Consider the following 24,287-nt stretch of genomic DNA (forward strand, 5'->3'; position numbering starts at 1 on the left):
GCCATGTTTAAAACTCAGCCCCTAGGCAGCGCTCGCGCATCTTTCAAAGATGTAATTACAGCAGGATTTGGGCTGCCCAGGTTTAAAACCAGTTGAGATACAAAGTGAGATTTAAACTTGATGACTGAGCTCTTTCTGCACTGTTACCCTTAAATGGTTACATTATTAAAATATGGTAATGCAATGGCAGTTTACAGTGAACTCTATTCTACATTTTAACAAATTATTTTGCTGTGAGAGCGCTGTAGTTGCTGACGTGCAGTGAAATGCACTTTTTGCAGACAGCCAGCACAGGAATCTGTGTTACTTCTCTCCAATGGGATGTATTTTTGCCCTAGTAAAGGTGTTTTGCAAGAGTATGCAACTCTGCTGAAAGTCAATTCTACTATGCATCAGGTCAGTTAGGGAAAGAAAGAACCTAGAGAAAGCACAGGCTCTGCCTCTCGCAAGGAAAATTGGTACATGACTCACTGTCATTAATGCATCATTCCCAAGAAGTTAAATGACTCTTCAGTTAATAGCTCTTCATTCCAAGTGTTTTTCCTCTTACCCTACAGATGTATTGGTTCCGCTCGCCTGGAGAGAAGGTTTGTGAGCGCACTATCATGCTGTTCCTGACAAAAGGACGCTGTCTTGAGCTCCAGCTGGCTCTGTCCTTGGGTCGGACTGTTGCATTCTCGTTAACCAGTTCCTCAGTGTTAGTCTCTTTATCAACCTATGAAAAGGAATTTAGTTTATAAGAACTACTATATCCAGACACATGCCACTACGTAGTTTTTGTGCCTTTGGATTTTACAAGCATTCTTGTTACCTTGCAGCGGATGGAAAAAGACCAGCAGCAAAAAGCATCTTGCACATACAGAGAAGCTACGCTAAGTAAAAGGAAACACAAAATTCCCAAAACGCTTAACAGTGTGTGGAGAGTCTTTGAAGGTACTCTTTGTATCCAGTAAAACCAAAGCTTTTGCAGAAAGGCCTTTGCTGCCCTGCAGATGGTCTGATGCAACCATGGCACAACAAGTCTTTTGCTTTGCCATTTGCAGACATTATTATTATTATTATTAATTATTGGGCGTTTATATTTATATTTGTTTTGTTCTGCATTTGCAGAACAGCAAGGTTCTGCTGTGCTAGGAGATGGTGCCTATACACACTGGAAGGGGCAGCTGGGAAAGTTACATTGCCCAGGTTCTTCCAGACATACCGTTGTATGTCCCCCAAGCCCCAGCAGCGGGGCTGCTTTATGGCAATCTGCAGAGCTGCACCAGCCTTGTGAACCCAGGGAAAAGACACTGCTAGCTGCTGTCCCTCAGAAGGGCCTGCTGCCTACTACAGTTGCCCCACACGAGCCACAGGGAGCCTCCAGTGCCAACATCCCCGTAGGTGGCGCAGCCTGTGCTTACACGCAGCAATCATCTTGACAGCCCGGCTAGAACAAGCACTGCAGCAGCTGGCACATCTGACGTTACTGATGTGCACTGGGGCATTTTCTTCAACTCAGGTAATTTAATGAGGTTCATGGTTTTCAACGTGCATGTCATAAATACAATGACCTAAATCGCACAACTGCAACCCTGAGAGGCTCTGGTACACGAAGACCTATACTGTGGCTGGCTTTACAATGAGGTCTGCTATATCTTTCACTCACTGTCCAGGTCCGTCCAGCCCGGGCTTAGCAAAACACTTGCATGCGTGCCTAACCTTCAGATGTTGTCCTTGATGTCTCCCCTTGCCGAGTTAGGGCTTTGATCTATATTTGCTTGCTACCCAGCAGGCTGTCAGTCCTTTTAATACCATGGCCTTAGCTCATTTGGCATCTTGCCACATTAATTGGAAGTTAATTACAGTTTCCAGCAAGTCCACTGAGGTGTTGAACTTTTGTATTGTCACAAACTTGAAGGAACGAGATGTCATTCTTTGCCTTTTTACCTTTGCTATTTTACAGAACCTGTGGGTTTAACACATGCAACAGTGTTTTTTCATTAAGATGCAGAAAGGTGTTCTAAAAATTTTATTTCTAAAGTATGTGCTACCACATCAGGGATATGTTTACTAAAAATTTACTAGAAGTGCTTTCAGAAAGGTGGAATATAATTTAAAGTGAACAGTTAACAAGAACATGGAATTAGAATTTGTTATGTGCAGTGTGTAGGTAGTTCAATAGTACACAGTTTAATACACATTTTGGAATTTTCTGATCATTAATCTTTCCTCCTTTTCTCTGCTAAGCCAGTTTTTGTACTTCACACCCTAAAATAAAAGGAAGAAATAAGGAAATTCCCTCATGGGTTTAAAGATCTTGACCCCTGTTCTGTCTTTCCTGCTGTTTATCAGATGAATCAGAAAAAGAAAAAAAGGAAACGGTGAAATGGATGTGCAGAAATATTTTAAATATGCACAAGTTGAAGCTACTGAACTGCACTTGTATTTTGAATATTCTCCCTATACAACAAAAAAAGTGAAGATAGACTTTTCTAGTTAATTGTCTTTGACTTAGAAGTTCTGCCTAGCATGACTGTTAAATGCCCTCTTCATAGTTCAGAAGTGACCACACTGATTTCGTTAAAACTACATACTGACAAGTGCTATGGCAAAGGCCACATCAAACTGTAAATGCTCAGATGCAGCAGACTTCTACATTAACTGCTCAGAAATAGATCTTCAGACACAGTAAGATACCGTAGGAATGTGTATTTTAAAATATTCACCAGTGTCAGTATTACAGCAGTTTGCTGGCTTTCACGGGCCTCATCACTGTTCTCTCTGTCCTTGTCTTCATTTGTTTCTGGTGCATCAGCGAGTAACCCCATGTCATCAGTACAGTTGCCTTCTACTGCCAGCTTAATGCCATCTTCCTCTTCATCCACAATTTCATCAGAGGCTTCTGCGAGCATTTCTAACCTGTATGAACAGAAGTAGCCTAGGCTTATTCTCAAACTGGAAAAGCCCACCAGAGAAAGGTAACGGAAGGCCTAGGCCTTCACCCATGTATAATGTACACATTTTCCTGACAGGGAAAACAAGAGTATCACCCAAATGCTTCCATTAAGTTCACATGAAGGCAAATTTCATTATATGCTCCGATAAAACCCAGCAAGCTCTACTACAGTTCACCTTCAATATCACTATGACAACACTGCACTACGTTCACTAGCTGTATGTTGGTAACATTGAAGGATTTTGGTTGCAATAAATTAATAACACAAATGAGCAAGTCTCCCCTCACTATACAGCATGTATTTATTTCTACACTGCACCTAAGAAATTGCACAGGAACAGAACTCAACATAGCAATTTAGCAAGAAATTTGTTTCTTGGGAAAGCTCACTTCTTCAAAAACAAGACCAGCAGCGGAAGCACACACACATGACTGTCAGAACACAGCGCTCTCTTCAAATCCTATTAGTTGCTTATTATAATTAATGCAACTAATATTTGATATGAGACATTCTAGTACACCTCCAGTGGCTGAGGCTCCCCATGTGGCTTCACAGGAAGATGTATGTGGAATGGAGGAGCATCAGCAGTAGGAGTTAATAGAGCAGCCAAGACACTGTAAACCTAAAAGAAGGTGAATGAATCGACCACACAAGAGAACGAGACTTTACCCCAATTCCAGTGGTGGTGAGACACTGCAACAGGTTGCCCAGAGAAGTTGTGAATGCCCCATCATTGGAAGTGTTCAAGGTCAGGCTGGACAGGCCTTTGAACAACCTGATCTAGTTGAAGATGTTCCTGCCCACAGCATGGGGGCTGGACTAGCTAATCTTTAAAGGTCCCTTCCAACCCAAACCACTCTATGATTCTATGATCTCCTCTGAATGTACGGCCATTTGTCTAAGAATAAGAGGAACGAGAGGAATCGTTCAGGCATGAACAGTGATGGAGGAAAAGTGGCATTACCAGTCTTCCTCAGAGCCCCTTTGCTCCTGTTCCTCCTCCTCCTCGTCTTCAGCCAGCTCTTGTTCTACTGCTTCCAGCTCAGCAGATGTCCTCTCCAGCAGAGCTGACACAGCATCCTGCTCACAAGGAAAGAGAAGATGAAACCAGAACTGAGTGATACATAACATAGGTAATAAAACGATAACTCTTGCAAGAGCTGCATTACACTCCTGTTCCCTGATGCCAGCAAAAACACAATTCAGGTCACCAGTATAAGGGGTTTGAATTCTTAGTGTGTAGCACATTAACTGATTGTTTTTATACAGAGTAAATCGCAATCAAAAATAGATTGTTTGTAAAACGATAATGCAATCAAATACACTCCTGTAATCCTTTTAATGACTTGTCTCTCTTTCCCTTTCATAGTTGTAATATCCCTAGGTAAAAAAAACAGTTGTTCTTAAAAGTTACATTTTTTAACTTAATTCTCTTAAGGAGGTATTAAAGCAGAAAAGCTTATTTAACCAGAAGAATTAGTATGTGTTTTGCATAAACAGCATTTTCAGTGCAATGGCTTTAAGGATTCAAATTCAGATAATTAATAAATAGCAACTTGTAATGTGTGCACATGAAAATCAATGGTAAACTTAACGAAGCTCTGCAATACCATTCTTTTTAAAATGAAACACGGCTGAAGTGTTTCAAATTGGAGGGCAATTTTGTATCCCGCTAAGAAGCGTCAGCCCTATCCACACTTGTTAACAAGTCTGAAACCCCACATAGGATGTACTCATGTGCAAAGGCACTATAGACAAAAGTGCCTGCAAGACAACAGGGCGTTGGACCTTCAGGGGAGGACAAGTCACATATTCAAGTCACCACAGTGCAACAGCACAATTAGAGTCTATGGCTTTTTTCTTGCTATTACAGTAACAGCCAACACATTACTCACCAAATCCAATGAGTCTGATGACTGCTTGCCTAACAGAAACATGGATTCTTCATTTTGTTCCTTCGTTTTTTTGCCAGGAATTTGCTTGCAAGGCAACAGGTTGTACCACAGAGTACAAATCTCATCAGAAAATGATAAATCTGCCAGACTGATCTGAGTCCCAGCCTGTACAAAATAAGAAAGAGGAAAAAAATTGTTTAAATTTTTTTTTCCTGCAAGACAGCTGAAACTAAATTCTACAGTATTTATCGTGTAAAATAGGCAGCACAAATTTGACATGAATCTTAATCCCCTTTTTAACTGTACAATTTTCTATTTCCCTCCACTTCTAGTTAAAATTAACAAATAGAAGTACATGGAAAGGTTCCTTCACATTGTCCATTCTGCCATCTTTTATTTTAGTCTGCAGAATTTCTCCCCACATGCACACACACAAAACCTTCTACATCACTGTAATGCACACGTCTGCTTTCTATAGCATTCAATAATGAAAAACTGTGTCAATGAAACCTACAGCATCAACTCATGGAGCAGCAAGTTTCAGTCAATTTTTCAGTTGTTCCACCACAAAATCATCAATATGGCAAACAATAACGGATGTCCTTGCTTGCTCTAACCAGTGAAGAAGCAGATGAAAAGACAGTAAAAGACATTAAGAAACCCTTTCATTTGGACAAGCACTGATATCCACTGAGCTGGCACTCTGGGAAAACTTATGAAGTATTCGTGTTTGGGCTGTGCCTTGGAGATTAAAATCCTCTGTTCTTTGGCAAAGCAAATCATCTTCACAGCTACTGGGCTGCATACATAGCTCTTGCCAAGACTCTGGTTGTGTTGCCCAGGGCTTTCTGCTGGGGGTGGTACTCCCAACTCTTTCTTTTGATCTTCTGATTAACCCTTATGTCTTTGGTGGCTTTTTTGTTGTTGTTGGTGGTTTTTTTTTCTTCACCTTTGTATCCTGCATTCTGTTGCATTTTTGTTCTGCTGCCCTTCCCTTACCTGAGGGGAAACCTCTTACATACTGAAAAAGGCCAACACATTAATTTAACTCCTACATTTTTGAAAGTGAGAGGCTGTTCCCAGTAGTCGGGGCTGATGAACCCCACCAGACTCCAGCATCTCTTCAGCATGTTGTAACTAAAAATCTCGCTGTCATACTAAGTCAGACTCATGGTGAAAAACTAAACTAAGTAGTACCAGACCATGCAAAAGCAATTTGAGAGTAAATGAAGCATCACTAATTAGGTGATGACCACAATTAACAACAAAATTTAAAAAGTGCCAGTTTCCAGTAGGCTGGTCTATGAATGTCATGCCTTTTTATTATCTCTACAAATCATAAAGACTAAAAAGGTGGACATCATATAATCTACAACAAAGTGCAAAAATGTAATTTATTTTGTTCTTTGTAACAAGGAGTGATAATGAGGGTTAGCTTTTTTTTTTTTGGACATATTGTGGCTCTTATTCAACTTTTACTTTAAAATCTAGGCTTAGAGTAGTGTTGCAATGAAGTTTATGAGGTTTTTTTATGTATAAAACTGCAAGGATGGAATATCAATCTGTAATTAAAGGGTTAAGGTAATGCACTGTTAGAATTATCAAACACCTCCTAAAACTTCCATCCAGGATTAGATTCTGTATCAGGAATTTCAGAGAAAGGTAGTATTTTAAGTACTATAGCAACAACCAAGTTATGCTTCAGAGTTTGTTTCCAAGTACTGTGGAATTCTAGCAGCCTTGACCATCAAAATAAGAGGGGACACTATAAACAAATGCATGCCAAAAAAAGCCAGAAATAAAACTGCATACCAAGCATTCTTCTCGACGACTTCTACTGACAGCACAAACATCTACTCTCAGTGTCTTCTGTAGCAGCATTACTTGGGAAATGGCTACTCTGAATATCTCGTTGAATAAAATGGTTTCCATGGCAGGATGAACTTTTGTGCGGAACAGACAGCTGATATCAGTTGAGGATGGAAGTACTGCTACTCTAATATACCTGCCAGAAACAAAACAAAATCTTTACCTGTATTTAAACTAGCACTTGCTGGTGACGCATGACAGAAGTTGACCCCATCAATTAAAGGACTGCACAGCAAGAAAAAGAAACAGCAACAAATCAGACGTGGAACGGAAAAGAGGTGAAGAAGAGGAGTGAGAAACTCCTGCCCCTTGCACAAACGTTTCCCAAAAAGGAATTTCTGTGCCTGATAAGGTAGTAGCAACAGAGGTAGCTATTTCTGTCTCTATCCAAATTTATCCTCTGGTTTAGGACTGTGAACACGGAGGATCATGTCACAGATGGGAGGAAACATGATCTTAATTAAAAAAAAAGAGAAAAATTTGGGTGGATGTAAAAATTAAACTCTTAGAATGATGTGAGCAGCACTGAAGAGCAGTGACGTCTTTTAATCTTTTAAAGAAACAAACAAAACCTCCAAAGAAACCAGAAAACTAAGGAAAACGAGGAAGAAAATAGCTAGGCCCGTAGCTGCTTAAGATCAATTCATAATACATTAAGTGAGATTTAGAAGAATGCATCTTGCAAGCCTAAACTTAAGCACTTAAGGGAATAACGTGGAATTGTTACACAGCTGCATTCTTTTTACAGAACAAATATTAATGGATATTATGTAGATAAAGGTAATACTTGCTAACTTGCAGGTGTCGCTTTAGTAGTAGCTTGATAAAGACATTCCTAATGCAATTTGTACATGTTATTTACCTATTGCACAGCTTCTCATACACATGAATGAGCACAGTAATTGTTTTACATCTTTTCTGTGTCTATGCATTAGCCTATTTCTGGTATTGGCTTTAAATATAATTGACATTCACTGTAGAATAGAATGCAATGAAGCTAGCTAAAGCAAGATGAAAAAGTGGGCCAAAGAAAATCATTCTGGAAAAAACTTGTTCTCCCAAAATTTATAGTACTATTGCTATATTTTCTGGTAATGACTTCGTACGTACTGTTACTATTATCAAAAACTTAGTTTTACATTAATTAAACCAAAAGAAATTAGGTCTGTGAGAAATTTGATTTTGTTATTTGAATTTGGGCATAGCTTTTATTCCCCAGTCATGCCAAGCTTCTTTGGATAAAGAGTAAGATCTAAGTTGTTTGGTTCGCATGTTTAGCCTGGATAGCAGGTATCCAGCATTTTGACAAATCAAACCCAAAGTTAAGTGGTAGTGTAGTGTAATTCCAGTAATGCTGCTGCTGTATTCAAATAAACGTAGGTAAGCAATTTGCATGGTCTACTGAAAACAGGCATTTTAGTAGATTAAGCAATTAGGAAACATTTAGAAAAGAGTAGGAATAGAAGAGAAAGTATATTAAAAGTATGTTTAAAAGGTGGTTCAATTGGAGCTTTCTTTTAATAATTGTTAGCCAATTGATTGGCATCAGGCTTATCTGAATGAGGGGTAAACAGAGAAGTAAAAGATAAATTGCTCACTGGCTTTGTTTTACAAGAGTGCTTACTTTCATTTTAATTAAAAAAGTTTAAAAGTCAATCACTGCCTCAGATTTTGCTGTGACAAACCTATGACTTCTCAACTGATGAAAAAATGATCCTGACACAAATAATAAGTATTCTGCTAGGCTCTACCTACTCTAAAAGTGAACAGCTTTTACAAACAGTGTGGGAACAGGTATCAGTAACACCTCATGTCAAATCTACTCCTCTGTGTGTAAAGGTTCAATAAAGTACTAATTATACAATGTGATGTTCTAGAAAATACAGTTATAACACAGCTTCATTTTCCAGACTCAATTTTTATCATTGTACATATCTGTACAGTATATACATATATGCACACAATGGCAAGTGACAGAAAAAATGCTATTTGCAAGGTCCTTCCTTTACCCTATCCTTTCTTCCTCCTTGTTTTGCGTAGCTTTAGTTTTATTAAATCTTTTTAGCAGCAGCAGGTCTGGACTTCTGCACTGAAGATGCTCAACTACTAATTACAACTTCATACTTTAATTCCTAAAATGATGCCAGCTATGACCTAACTTTATCTTACTGAACATTTTGCTGACATTCTTTTTATATTCTACATTGTCTACTTTTCCTCTCAGCTGTGTCAATTTATTCTTCTGTAGTTCTTCTATATTCTTGTGCCAAATGCTAGTGGACTTGGAAGGTCAGCAGGGGAAAGATGGAGGTCAGAGAAGCAAGGATGGTAGGAGACAGACATTTGTTATTAAAACCAAACAAAAACAAACAGAAAAATCCAACAAGCACCCAGGCCTGTACCCCTATACATCTTTTCCATATTCAGTGGCTTCCTATTGATCTGCCAATCAAATTCAAGGTGATGGGGGACAGGGGGAAGGGAACCAGCAAGAAAACCAAATTTTCCAAGGACTGATGGTGTTCTACTCTAATCTTATTAAGCTTCTCAACAGTTTAAGATAGCTTTCCAATCTGTAAAAAAGCTCACTGAAGTACAAGTGTCCCCAAGGAGCCAAGGCAAGCTGTACTTATTTGTATGGATGAGAGTTTTGGATTAGAATCTCAGTGGTAACATTTTTTTATTCAGGCATTTTTGTTCATTTCCTACATACGATTTCCACTCTAATTACTTTTAGACCTTTCCTGTCCCATTCAACACAAGAACTAATTCTTAACAGACCTCCAAGCTCCAGTTGTTAGGGAAGGTGTATCTCAATGTGGCTGCGCTTGTCCACTTGCAATTTATCAAATTACCCTTACCTTTAAAAGCTCACTTAAAAGACACATACTATTTTAATGTCATTTTACATCTAAATGCCACATAAATGTAAAAAGATAACATTCTGAGCCGAAAGAATGGCAAAGTATCAAAAGATTGGTTTTAGTAACTATAGAATAGCTGTTCTGCACTCACAAAGCTACAGAATGTTTAAAAACACTAAATGAAGCATCATTTAAAAATATCCTTTTTGTTCCACTTTAGTGGAATGTGCACATTTCCTGATAACTTCTTTTTCTTGCAGCATTGCTGGAATATGTAAAAGCTAAGTATTACTACAGTTTGAAAAGTTTTATACATATTTTAGTGCTGTTAAGCAGTAAATCAATCCATTCCTTTGGTGAATTTCTACAATTTATAATTATACTCTTATATTTCAACACTACTGCTCGGTGATTGTTTGACTTACACTTTAGAGCCAAGGGGGACAGAAAACGCTGGAAGACTTCTGAGCTGTACTATGATTATCACAAAACTTGAATTGCTGTGGTCGTATCTGTTAAAGAAAGACAACATGAGGGAAATTTACTATTCGCATTTATGTATGAACAGAAATATTCCCTTTGCTGGTCACTTACCTGAGTCCTATTTGTACCTGGGCAGCCTCTAGAGTAGTTGCATCATCTTCACTATATACAATGTCCTCGGTTTCATTTGGTCTAGGGCAAACAGGCAAATATTCAATTTTAGGAAAATTATAGTTAGCTTTCAGCAATAATTAAGGTACGCATACACAGAACGTATATACATTCTCCTGAACAGGCTGATTTAATTACAGCATGCACTCCAAATGAGAATTTTAGAGCCTACACAATAGCAATGCCTGTTTTAGGGACAGTTGCTGCCTGAACAGTTTGACAGCTCCAGTAATGACTTGGAAAGGCCTTAGGCTGATAACTGAAGCAGGCCACACTAACAGGCTTGAGAAAAACTCATAACATTTTCCTATACATACTTAGTATTTCTTTATTCCCCTGAACACAAAATTGGAAATTAAAACTTGTAATAAACATCAGACCACATGTAAACTGGATATGAAATACTCCTTTGGAGAATATTCGAGAAGCAGGAGCTCTGTAAAATAAAGAGGTTTCTGTGCAAACAAGAAGCATCTTTCCTCTGAGCCTGTTTTCAGAGGCATTCAAAGAACCAAAGGGACTCAAGTCTTGCAGCTGAGGAACAACTCCAGCGTTGAATGGAATTACAGAGAATCCATGTGGCAAAATACTTTCCAGTAATTTTTGGGGAGGTTTGAGTGAGGATGTGGTATTAATATATTTCATTGATTTTTAAAACTAGACTGTTGGGATCAATAAACAAGATCAAGATAGAAAATGTCAAGATAGGAAATGTGGAGAATGACACAGACATCCCACACCTTATCAAGACATGACAGCATTATTTTAAGACTCTGCATTTAGAGGTTTCCTTTTTACTATTCATTTCCTGGCTGATGGCTAATTTGATAGAGTATATTTATTTCCTCCCCGCCTTAAATTACTTAGTACAAAGGACTGGTCTATACAGCAGAAATCACTGTACTGTAACTTCAGGAGCACACTGACAAATTTTAAGTCATTCCATACAGTGCTCATAAAGACACTTCTACTAAACATAAGTAACTCACACAGAGACACTCATTACCTCTTCACTACTTCCTACTCAGTAAGAATTAAGAGTATCCACACCTGGAGCTATCATGGGATAACTAGTGTCTATAAATCTTAGCTTGCACTAATGGCAATAGTTTCCTTTTGTACATGGGCTTAGGGGATGCAACTGTCATCTTCCCTCTTTTCCTGAGCAACGCCAGGAAGAAGACAGGAATTTGTTCTGTTTTCCACCTATCCCACCACTCGCAGTCATTGGAGAGGACAGCTAAAGACTTGCTCCACAGAACATCCACAGCTTTTGGTCCGATGTCTGTTCGTTTCTATCCACTGGACTTCTAACTGGAACAGACAGGAAGTTTTGATCACAGTGGCTCAGAATTGAAACAAAATGGAAAGACAACAATGGTTATTGAACCAAAACACACAGTCACAGCCACTCAGTCAAGCAAAGGCTGAGTTTTTAATAGATGGGCGTTTATTTCAGCCTAAGAAGTTGCATTAGGTCTAACAACACACGGAGGAAACTAATACTAGGATTCAGACTTCAGGGTGAAATATGGGTCCATGACCTAAGATGAGATTGAATGGCCATTCTAACACTTCAGGAGAAACCCCTTTTGTATTTCAGCTTTTTTATTTGGTCTCATCTACTTTATTACCTTTTAATTTGTGAAAGATTTGACAATTAGAAGTAATTTTATCAGAGGCCAATAAAACCCATTTATGATACCATAATGCACCTTTACCTGCCCTAATAGAAAAGTATTTAGCTTGGCAACAGAGACATGCATCTACGTCTTTGTAACTATCCTGCTAAAACACCTCTCTGAATATTCAAAAAGGACAAAAAATTCTTCCTGTCAACAACTTGCCAAAACTGAGGTAAAAACCAAAGATTTTGGTTTCTCTCATAGTTTGCATAGTTTCTCTCATAGTTCTAGACTGTTATGTAGTCTAAAGTTCATTGTTCTCACTGCCAGAGGACAGCATGAAGAATCCTGTAGAAGTTATGTCTTGTCAAAAAGCAACAGCAGCAAATACATTTCTTGTATCCTGTTCACCACAGTGAAGCATGAATATTAAACCCTAACCTGGATTATTTTTATACCAATATTACAACTGAGGATTTTCTTATCTTTCTTCTATCCTCTTTTTTAAAAAAAGAGAATATTCAAGCAAAATTCTATGCAATCCTAAGATTGCATCTAAACAAAACAAGAAGTAACAAGAGTCACTCTGAGCAGAGTCAATACAGCCACGTGGCAGAACCTGTATAGCTTAAATACAGCTTTTCTCTTAGGAACGTTTCTAGCAAGAAAAAAAAAAAACAGGATTAGAAGGTACCATATTAATGCTACTCAATCAAGTTATACAAGCACTCTAATGCAAATTTATTAGTTTAAAAAAGCAATCAAACTTAATTGTTTGGCAAATGTGCTTTCCTTTCAATATGAGAGGACAAAATATTTATAAAAAAGGCAAGACCAATAAATTGCTTATGCTGATATTATACAACTGCTTATAGATATATTTAAATTTTTGGTGGAAAAACTGGCATTATTTCTCAAACCTACTGTTTCACAGAAGCTTCATATACACCACTATCTCCAGCTACAGACTCATCAGACACGGCAGCAGATACACAAGCTGTTTTCTCCTCAAGCAGGTGAGCTGTTCTTCGCGGTAAGTCAACACCTACAAAAAGAAAGAAGAATGAAAATTAGTCCAAGAGATTAATAGTCAGAAAGAGAGAAGCGCATAGCTTAGAAAGTTGTCAAGTTGAAAGCAGTGACCTTTAACTGAGTATCACAGAGTAGTTTTGTTCCACATCATTAAACATTCTGAGAGTGTACTGCTGTTACCACATATTCTGGCTAGGGATATAACCAAACTGATGAACTTGAAAATGTACAACTATTATTCCTTCCCAGAGATACAGGCTCCTATCATCACCCATATCTGTTGAGCTAGTTACTATTCTTCATTATCTTCATTATTAACCCTCATTATCCTGATCTTTAAACCTGTATTTGCCACGTTCATATTCTGCACTGTAGTAACACTTCAGCTACGTGCGAAGTGATTGCCTACTGTTTATTAAATATTCAGAAGTCAGACAGACACCCTCTTCCCAGTGATATGACTGCTAGAAATGAAAAATCCCCTCTGGTTTACTATCATCAAAAACTTTTTATGCTACAGTCTCTTTACTATCAACTACTACTTAGCTTTAATCTTCAGCTTGCATTCATACACTAGTGTCGTGCAGTGAAGCAGCAGCATTCATGGAAAGCCACGTTCTGCAGCATAGGAAATTGAGGACCTATGCAGTACTTTTATCTGCCAAGGGGTGAGGATATTGGTATGCATTATCGTCCCCACCTGAATCATGACTTTACATCTTGTTAAGATGTTTAAAATTTAAGGCTTCAGATTAGATGATTGATTGCTGCATTTGTGCTTTTATTTATGGCAGTAGGAATGCTTTTTCCTTGATGATGAAGTGCCCTCCCCCCCCCCCCCCCATGTGAGGGGTGAAGGTGATGACATGATTTATTGATTACCCTTAGGAATTACCACAGCAGCCTGAATTGACTTTGACAATGACAGAGACTGACTGTGGAAGAACTACATGATATTCCAACTTGGTTTCTGACAGCAGGGACATGTGCAGAGGAACAAATATCTGTACGGTTCACCTGTACAGAAAAGTCAGAGACAGACAGAAGCAGGTGAGAACTGCATCTAAAAAGCCAGTGCAGATTATTACATGAAAATACTAGCTATACTGTCTTCAGATATGTTCGTCTACCTCCAAGTTAAGATTCAGCAGTATTCAGATTTGTAGTCTTGTAAAACTTAAGTGTGTGAGCTGAAATTTTCCATGCAGGTTTTATGCCTCTGGCTGAGTGTGTTGAAAACGTTCCCATTCAGCATTGCAGCATTTCCAAGAATGAAATTGGAGTAGAAACACTGAACCAACCCTAGGTCTGACTCACTGCTAATGTACTGAAGCCTCACCACGAGGCCCATTTTACTGTGGACACTAGAGGTACTAGTGTCCACTAAGCATAATTAATATCTGGCTTTTCAAAATCTGAGTGCTTGTTTTGGCAGTCTTAATACAGATTTAAAGATAATTTGTATCATATATATGACCCTACATAAGGAAGTATCAGTATGAAGAATCACAGGATGAATTTATATTTTAAAACCATAACTACTTATACACTTAAAGGCACCCTGACATTATCCAAAATAACAGACCCTCAAAACAGCTCAAAAGTGTTAGACAACCACATGATGCCTCTGAAAATAATGATCTAAAGACATAACTTAAAAACAAACAAACAAAACTAAACTTCTGATTCCTCATAGCCCTATGTGTTCCCAAATTCCAAACTACCTTAAATTCAGTTCTCGGACTAGATGAGTTGCAGCCAGATTGCAAAGACAGACAGACCGAAAGTTGTTGTTAATTTGGAAAGGATATACTGCTAAAAATGGGCAGGAAAATTAATTATTTTTTCCATCTTTTATAATATGGCTCTAAAGCAAAATAACTACTGTGTTCCAATGTACTGAAAAGAGAAACGACAAAATGACGCCCTCAACCCCCTCCCCCCCAAAACCCTTTCCATGTTTGTCCACTTCGCATTTCACAAGTTCAGACCATTAGGACATCAGTCAATTTCTTTTTTTTTTTTTCTCTGCACAGTTGAACAGAGGGGGGACTTGTACTATGTATACCATACATTTCTCTTCTGGTGCCACATTGCTCTGGTCAATATTGAAATTATTACAGTACTGCACTAGGCTGATCTAATTAACCAGCAGATGTTACAGTAATTCCTTGATATATATATATATATTAAAAAAAAAAAAAGGGCAAATTTCTCATTAAAATATACATCTGCATCAATATGTCCAGGTACTTTTATTAAGAACTGGCAAACTCCAGGCACAAGGCTTCAAGGTTGGCAATAAATCTGGACAATGCACTCTAGAGCTAGGTTGTATTTATTCTAAGACACCCAAACTCCTTAGTTAGCCGCTTCACTATCAACGCAGGTCCAGAAATGTGGAGCTGGGTATGGTAGGTGCTGATCAGGTTTCAAATAGGGCTGCCAGTGCTCAGCACTAGTGGAAATCCGGCTGCCTCAGTTCTTCCTTGGGAAAACAGAGCCACTGCGTAACATAAACACATGAATGGTTTGCAACATACTTAAAGACAATGACACAGAATGACACTAGAAAAAGTCAATAAATGTGCAGAGAAAGCACAACATACTGTCAACCCTAACAAAAGGCAGCAAAGTCAATGCTCTAAGACTGAGGACAAGCCATCAATTCTTGACAGCTGGGAGTTTTGAAGCTATGACTCTGCCAAAGGCTTTGACAATGTAAGACGACTAAGTATGTTTCATGGCTTCTACTGCAGACTAGAAGTGGAATTCGTTAAGGATACCTTGATAACTCACAGTGTTATTCATCCCATCTTCCTTAAAGGGAAGTATGTTTTAGGATAAGATGACTCATCCTTTTGGAAGTTACCCACAGACTGCAGGGGGAGCCTAGACTAGCTTAGGAGCTCTGTTCTAACTCGGATAAAAAGCTAAAAGCTATGGAATCCACGTTAAGAATGGGGAGAGTCTCACTGTAACTTACACGGCATGTGGTCACTTGTCTGTCTTAACTCACATTAAAAAAAAACCCAAAAAACCAAAAACAAACCAACTGCAGATCTTTCAGTGACAGCAGGTTCAAATAACTATGGATACATACACACATAAAAATTCTAACTCTTAAGAGTTAGAGACTGAAAATCAGTAAAAGAGACCGAAATCTCTTTTACTGAGGATGTCAATTTGTAACTTATTCTTCAGTGAGAAACAAAGTATCTGATCTCAAGTTACCAAAAACCAGCAGAGGGTATTTTTGCTCTGTCCCCATACATCCTGACAATACCTAAGACGACCACGCATCCGTGTCTTGAAGATCCAGCTTCAGGTTTTTCTGTTATTTTTTTTCACAGAGTCTGTAATACATGAACTTTCCTTCTGGGGTGATCGTAGCTCTCTGCAGCCAAAACTAGAAGTTATGTAACGTCCCTCAGAATTACTGACGGCCCACCATGGCAAATGTACGCTGATCAAGATACTCTTCAGCTACATGAGGTACCTCCCCATTCAAGAGCCCGCTGTTAGTTCAAAATTTTCATGTAACATATACATTTGACATTAGGTTTTTTTTATTACCTGAACTTCCTTCATGTAGAGAAGGCAGAGGCTGCCTAATGCCTTCATTAAGATCTTTATCATCTGCAGGAATCTGAGATCCTGTTCTGGCTTCAGAGTCCAATAATATTTGGTTCTCACAGAGACTAACACCTGCAAAATCACCCGAAAGGTCACAGTCTTCAAAGTCCGTAGTGAGGTGATGCAGAGGGGAATTTTGAGCTGACACTGAAAACGCGGCTTCTAAAACCAAAGGGGAGCCTGGGGGGGACAAGGAGGACAGTGAGGATCTGGAAGACAGTGATGTCACAGATTTGGGAGGTTCAGTCAATTTGGGATGGTCTGCAGCTGAAGGAGAGTCACTGTAACCCAGCCTCCCATGGGAACTGACCACTTCATTTTCATGAATAGTAGTTATAGGCCCCGAAGGAATGTAACCACTTTTTTCTTGCAATATGAAGTCAAGTTTATACTGATAGTCCAAATCTGTTATTTGATCGCCTTGGTTATAGTAGAGATCCGTGGAGCTGAGTGAGTTCAGCGACCCTCTGCTTGACGTGTTCAGAGATCCCCGGCTGGATGCCAGAGATCCCAAACTGCTCCCTGAAGACACAGATAATGTACTAGCTGAGAGGCTGCAAAGAAAGCACAAACACGTACACTGATGTTACTAAACTAAACCAGCACAAAATGGTACAAGGAGAGGTAAGATTGACTGGAGCTGCACTGTAACAATTTACAACCAAATCCTGCTTGGGGCATTATTTCTTTTAAGCACCCATACTTGGTTTAGATCAGTGTGCCCAACCTGCACACCATCAGGGCAACTTATCCAGCTTACGGCCTGCTCCTAAAGCCTATTTTCTTCAGGAAAAGGCTGCAGATTTGACAAACTGGTCTGGCAGTAACAGCAGCCTTCTCAGCTGCTGTATTCCCTCAAAGACCTGCTCCACCCTGGTGCGACAGAAAAGGGACCCCCAGGAAGGAAGTTGTGGCAGCAGAGGAGTGCTGCCACCTCTAGAGCTATTTATGCAGCCTGCTCTCTGCCCAAGCACCCGGGAAAGATGGCAGCTAGAAGGAGACAACTTACAGCAGAACTGCTTCACATCTATAAGACAATACACACTCTGCATGCACAGTAAATCCAACTACTTAAGCATGGCAAAGTATCCAACTACATAAACATGCAATTCCTGAACTGGTCAGGCAGTTGGACTAGATGATCATTGTAGGTCCGTTCCAACTGAAATAGTCTATTCTGTTCTGTTGAATCTTTTCCTGTTAATAATAGAAGATAAGGAGCCCTGCCAGGCTAGAGAAACTGTCACTGCCTTGGCTCAGGATGACTCTTGCCAGGAAAAAACGTCAGGAAAAATAATTCGAGCAGTGAATTATTTCTAAACACCTTCTAAACCCTTCTAAAACCCCTTCTAAACACTTAAAAGACGTTTACTGAACAATAACAGAGCTATCAACTTTAAAAATTTTGCTACTGGGCTAGAAAACTGCTTTTAAAAGGACAAAGAGACCCCCAAAAGTTCAAACACGAGCACAGAATACTTTAAAAAATTATTTAAAAGACACTTTTCCTAACTAATCACCAATCAAAATGCAATTTATGGGATCTGGCCAAGATGTTTGAGATAGCTAAGCCAGCCTGCATCCCAGGAATAGGATGGTACGGCTTACTGTGAGAGGACCTTTATAGAATGCTTAAAAACATTTTTCCTCTTAAAGCCCCATTTTGATTTCTAAGGGAATACATAAACATTAATGCAGTGTCTGATTGGTGTATCCCACTGGGATATACAAGAAAATTCAGGATTTCCTAAATAAATATAACAGACACATGGTTTGGTAGCCCAGGGTACAGCCCAAAAGTGAGAGAAACTCTTCCCTAGGACAAGTTACATGTATCATTAAATATTAGAATTCCCATCAGAGCAATGAGTTTGAGTTCACAGTTGCTATAACTGATTCCTTTTCTGTTATCACTATGAATTTCATAAACCTAGAGTCAGATTTTGAATCAATGACTGTCAGGGAAAAAAAAATATCCTGTTGAGGATACGTTTCTGAGGATACAGAAAGCCTAAGTCAGTGTTGAAGAAAAAAACCCAGAATCAACTATTCACCTAAGTATTTACATGCATACATGTACTCATTAAGCCTCTCCAGTTATTACACAGAATAAAGGCTACAGTTCTAATAACTCATTTTAGACAGAACTCTGAGAAACCAGTTGGTCTCCTCAATGACAGGATTTTGAAGATATGACCAATTAGAGATTTCCCAATTTATTTATTGACACTGAAGCAAAATAACATCTGCCTGCTTAATTATGGAAGCTGTGCAAAAAATCCATTCAATCCAGTCTTGAGGGCTTACTGAAATTATAAAGGTACACCAGGCTTGTATGGTGACAAAATGCTTGAAGCTATTACACTTGCATTTTCTTACTTAAATATTAAACAAATTTTGTTCAGCTTCCAGCTAAGAGAAAAACCTAAGAATGAAGTTTAGACAGCCAGGTCCACTAGATTGTTGCTGAAAACAGGTTTTACATTATGTAGTACAGTCTCACCTCCTAAGTTGTGAATGCAAATAAGTAGTTAACTTCGTAGTTTCTTCAAGTTTCTGTACCAACTCTTTTCTTCTCTCCTCCAATTTCAGCCTGGAAAGAGAGGTACATGTAAGCATAGGAAAGCATTACAAAATAATCTGGAGGCTAAAGTACTTTTATAGATAAGACAGAAACAAAGTGAAGATCCCTCATATTTTCATCTGGTTACCAACTACTAAAATCCAAGAGACTGTGTTAGCTCTCAGTCCTATCATAAAACCCTGACCACTTCAGCAGAGTGACTTTACCTGAAGAATACTAAGCACTGTAACAAACCTGCTAAGTGTACAAGCAAGCAGAATGTTAGTACATTCGCACTGTACCAAGGGAAAATGCACCCAATAAAAGAATAACAGATGAGCACTGGGAAAATAGCTGCAACTTCAGGAAAATAAGATCTGCACTAATAGTTTTTAAAAGCCATGCTGTAGACTGGCTCCTCACTTAATACAGTTTCAGAAAAAACCCAAAAGAACACTAATACCAGTATTAGTTCCAATAATGCAAGAACTTGGGGTAGCACTGCAGGAAGGTTAAAATTAAAGCACTCCCTTTGATTTCACAGTCTTCATACAGAGACAAAGCACAGTAAATCAAAGCAGCATTCAAGCGCAAGGTTCTGAGATGATGGACCATATTTAGGAGTCCTTGGTAAAGATTTCTATATCCCCAACAGCTTTGTCATCAACTCAGAGCCACACTGCATTGTAATGCTCATTATCAAGGTTCACCTTTATGAAAAAGCAGGATTTATTGCCTCCTGCACTGTTATCCAGCCCAGCTCTAAACCCACAAATGGTGGAATCGTCCCATTCCTTTTGGCTGGCTGCTAGCAAAAAGGATTTACTAACATTTACAGTGATTTTTCCTCTCATAATTCCCTTTTATCAATCTATTTACAATACCAAATAAATTACTTTCCCTCAGTGGATTCAGCTAAAACCCTCCTGTAGTTGTGGATTAGTATATTTTCCTCTAGCTTTTGCTCAGTCAACTGACACATGTCACAAGTTCTCAAGCAACAAATCTGGGGAACAAGAAATTACCTCCCCTCCTTTAAAAAAAAAAAAGTTTGATGCTCATTCTCAGAAACCTTTCCTTTGGCCTTTCTGGCATCTCAAGGATGTATAAATTAAAACTCAAATGCAGAGAACACTTCAAAGAACAAAAAGCAAAAATCAACCATTGCTTTCTTATGCAAACTGAATGAAATACTCGAGAGTTCCCAGAATTCACTCTCTTTGAGTGTCAGATACCAGTAAAAAGACATTAAGTCCTCAATTCAGCAAAGCATGAAAAGCACTTGCTTACACCCATGCTTATTCAGCAAGCAAATCTGGGTTATGCAAAGGTGAATAAGTTACCCCGAGGTCAGCCAGGGTGTGAACTTCCACTCCACTGCCTACACTGCGTGTGCTCTTACACTGCAATAATGTGTTCATCTGCCAACACCTGCTAAGACTGTTAAAAGCATACACGGTATTTCATTCTTTGCTCAGGAAGACATACACACAGGTTTCCAAACCAAGAATTATGCTCATCTATGCTATCAGACACTCTTTCCTACCATTTTACTATTTATCTATGCCTTCTGCCTTCTTTTAAAGCCTAATCTATCCTGCTTTTCCCAAGCAAGAGTGCTCTTTGCTAACTCTTTTGTGGCTTTTCAATAGTGAACTATCATTTTATCTTCAAGGAAGAGGCATAAAAATTGCTGTATGTGTTCAACTACTGACAGCAAAAAGCAAGAAAGAAAATTAGAAGCTTAGGAACTTCTCTGACTGGAGTCCTCAAAACAGACACCTATAGTTGTTCCACCGAATTTGTACTATTAAACTAAAAGGTTTGTTTGGTTTTTTTCTCCAAAGCACAAGCAAAAGTTCGTTTTCCTTTATTATCTTAAAGAGGTTGATAAAATGTAATTTATCCCATATAATTTAGCTCCTGAAAAAACAGTCTTTCCTAGATGTAATTTGACCTACTAGTAATTGAAGAAGTAGTATTAATACTTGTAGGTAAATTTCAGAAAGATGTTAGTCACAAGTCACAAATGCAAGCTAGATGATGAAATCACTCCTGAAAGTTCCAAGACACACAGGAAATAATTTTACTATCTCACAACAAATTGAGATTCAAGGAAATTTTTTTCATTCTACATCAGACCAAGTTTAAACAAACAAACAAAAACCCCCCAAAACTTTCAAACAATGAACTTTCCTTCTTCACAGCATAAGCAGGAACTTTAATATCCCAAAGACCATGTAAACACCTTTACAACCGTCATGTTATCTATTCTGACATGGGCCTCTCTCAGTCTCTCCTGTTTGCACCCCTCCTATCTAAATTAACCTATTGCTCATTGCAGGAGCGACTTGAGTGTTAGTGAGATATCTTTCTCCAGTTTTGATCTTAAATTGTAACATTGCTTAAAAACATTGTTTATGACAGGCACAAGAGCAGGGGACAGTTTTGCAGGCAACAGCACAATCAAGTAGTTAAATTATGCATCTATTTAAATGCCTGTGGTTACTTGGAAGATTTTGCCAAAGACTAAAGCAGTAATGGAATCTCCCTGACATGAACACAGAGGCAAGAAAGTAGCAAATAGTTCTCAACAGTTCCACAATCCAGATATTTCTATACAGTTGCTGGAAGGCCTCTTAAAGCAGCCAGCGTATGCCCTGTCTCTGCTTTTTTGAAGCTGATATGTTATGATTTATACCCTCCTTCTGCAAATTGATTCCGAGTACATCTACTAGTGGCAATTTCAGCATCCTACTCCAAAATAACCCAGAGCTATGCTATAATGTTTTTGTGTTAAGTCAGAGCAAGTCTTCTGTTTCTTCCCCCTTTAGAAAAGACTAAAAAAACCCCAACCAACCAAAAAAAACAACCAAAAAAACCCCAAACCAAACCAAAAAACCCTCATCACATCAAGCTCTGACACAATCTGTAGCTTCTTACACTGTTGCTTCATTATGAGTACCTGTGAAAACACTGGAAACCTAAGGCATTCATGAAACTTCATGAAATAAAATGGTAATGCAACAACAGTGCAGTGCTTCGAAGACAGTGTGGCTCCTCCACTGATAATGGAGAGGAGAATCTTCCTCATCTCCAAGAATATTTTAATATTTTAAATCTCTGGTGGTTGATGAGATACAATTAACTGTTTCCTTGTCTCAAATTAACATTTCAGGAAAAGTTTCACCGTCTGAACCCTTCTACAAAATGAAAAAATTTTTTTTTTTTATGTTTATAGCAGACACACCAGAAATAATCCTCAAAATAGCTTAACGTGAAAGAATTGATGTGCTCTGAAGTCATCAAGGGAGACAGCTTTAATATCATAAAAAGCTGCAGGTAGAAATTCACCGGAGACTCACAGGAATGGCAAAGCAGCAAACCAGAAGCCACCATAAATACTACCTCAACCAGCGTATGACATGAAATCTTACAGTAACCTCAGGAAAAAATTCCACATTTTCAGGAATGAAAATCAAAAGGAAAAAAATTGGAAGAAAATAGAGGGAAAACGTTTTAAGCTGTAACAACTAGTTGTGTCACTATACACGGAAAAAACCTGCCATTTCATTTCTTCTTAACAGTGGGAGACAATTTGACTTGCCCTTGGTACTCCAAGTTTGGCATCTGACATGTATGGGAAAATGGTCAGGTACAGAATTTTCTTTGGCACTACACAAGCAAATCCAAAACACAAGACTAAGAAATCAGCTACCAATTTACAGCATGAGTCAAGATTTAGCTATTACTTACAACAGCATATTATCAGAGCTTTAGATTCAAATTTATTTGTCAATGTGATTCTATTATTGACCCTTTATTCTCCATTTATTAATGGAAGTCAGAAAGCAACAGATCCATGGTAATTTAGATACTACTAACACAGACAGGTTACTTCTCCTGTGAAAATATAGTTCCAGGAGGACATAACCCTTCCTCTAAAACATGTCTGGATTATCAATATAATGCGGTTTAAACTACTATAAAGTGTACAAATATGTTTAAAAATCATGCCTAATACACACATACATACTTTGTAAATAAAAAATTTCCTCACTACTCAGCTACAATTTAGGACCCAATTTCTAATGCCACTAACAGGAATTTTGCCATTCAGTGAAACTGGAGCAACAGCAGGTGGTTCCTAGCAGAGCGAAGTAGGAGAGGCTTACAATGCTGATTGTATTACTTCAATAAGGCATACTACACTGATACACGCAATGACATTTTGTGTTTATTGCATTTGATGTGTGCTAGGGGTGCCCATGAATTTATTTCCACTTACAGTTGATGAAAAGTCCACTTGTGACGGTCACCTTTGATTTTCTCGAACTCTGAATCTGGCTAAAACAATTTGTGGGAGTTGCTTCGGTTACCAGTTTGGTAGCAGCAAGTTAGGAAACTTTTGCAACAATTATACTTCTCCTCTGAACTTTTTTTCCCCCCTTTGGTTGCATTTTTGTATGTAATAAAACTCACAATGAAAGGCTTCAGATGTTGCAACAATCAAGATAATCTTTGTAACCTGAGTTCAAATAGTTTACGGCTATTATCAGAAATGAGTGAATGATGTATTGCCCTCCTGCTGGTATGTTGACATTCCTCAGTTATTTAACATCTGTCACAGGGATTTTCATGCTGGTAGCAAACACAGAGCAACTGATATTGCAGAACACATACAGGGTGTTCGCATTCTCTCACAGTACAGAAGACTTCTTTGTGTTTCTGCCCAGTGGGCTAATAACAAATTTAATTAAGATCTACATAGAACAGTTACTGAAGGAAAACAGCCCATCAAGGCATAGTTCAGGATCTGTAATGACTACAAAGGTTCGATTGCAGAAAGCAGCATTTAATATTAGCAAAAGACAACCCCTTACCTTTCAGCAAGTGCTTGACTGGGTGTGCTTTTCACAGACAGCAGCTCTTCTTCAAGTCTCTTCCTTTCTGCTTCTAGCTGCTCTAGCTCATCTTGAGTACGTTTGCGTGGCGTAATAAACTGCAGTTCCTTTAAAAGCTCCTCTTTTTCATTGATTAACATCAGTTTTTCCTTTTCCACATCCAGTGCCCCAGGCCAGGCTTCACTATCTAGCTTAGACAGTTCGATCTTCAAGTTAGCCATGCTAAAATAAAACACAGCAGATTTGTCTGAGCCCAGCATAGCACACAAATTCCAGGAAAGAGAGAAGTGTTACAATATTTTGAAA

The 24,287-nt window shown here is 38.6% G+C and overlaps 1 protein-coding gene across 4 annotated transcripts in view; it reads right to left on the reverse strand.

Annotated features, from left to right (window-relative positions):
• Window positions 1–24,287, reverse strand: part of WWC2 (WW and C2 domain containing 2) — a 111,814-nt gene that overhangs the window by 19,540 nt on the left and 67,987 nt on the right. For all 4 annotated transcript variants that reach the window (XR_012775510.1, XR_012775511.1, XM_075500253.1 and 1 more), the window contains 11 exons: window positions 23,961–24,203; window positions 19,018–19,107; window positions 16,455–17,068; window positions 12,771–12,891; window positions 10,162–10,242; window positions 9,993–10,079; window positions 6,647–6,839; window positions 4,835–4,999; window positions 3,904–4,019; window positions 2,709–2,901; window positions 551–715 (listed from right to left, as the gene is read on the reverse strand). Coding sequence is in view for 2 of the 4 variants with exons in the window: in XM_075500253.1 (XP_075356368.1) it covers window positions 551–715; window positions 2,709–2,901; window positions 3,904–4,019; window positions 4,835–4,999; window positions 6,647–6,839; window positions 9,993–10,079; window positions 10,162–10,242; window positions 12,771–12,891; window positions 16,455–17,068; window positions 19,018–19,107; window positions 23,961–24,203 (2,068 nt within the window). In the remaining 2 variants the exon portion in view is untranslated. The remainder of the gene's footprint in view (window positions 1–550; window positions 716–2,708; window positions 2,902–3,903; window positions 4,020–4,834; window positions 5,000–6,646; window positions 6,840–9,992; window positions 10,080–10,161; window positions 10,243–12,770; window positions 12,892–16,454; window positions 17,069–19,017; window positions 19,108–23,960; window positions 24,204–24,287) is intronic.

This window comes from Mycteria americana, chromosome 4, assembly GCF_035582795.1.
Source record: "Mycteria americana isolate JAX WOST 10 ecotype Jacksonville Zoo and Gardens chromosome 4, USCA_MyAme_1.0, whole genome shotgun sequence".
Taxonomy (NCBI): Eukaryota; Metazoa; Chordata; class Aves; order Ciconiiformes; family Ciconiidae; genus Mycteria; species Mycteria americana.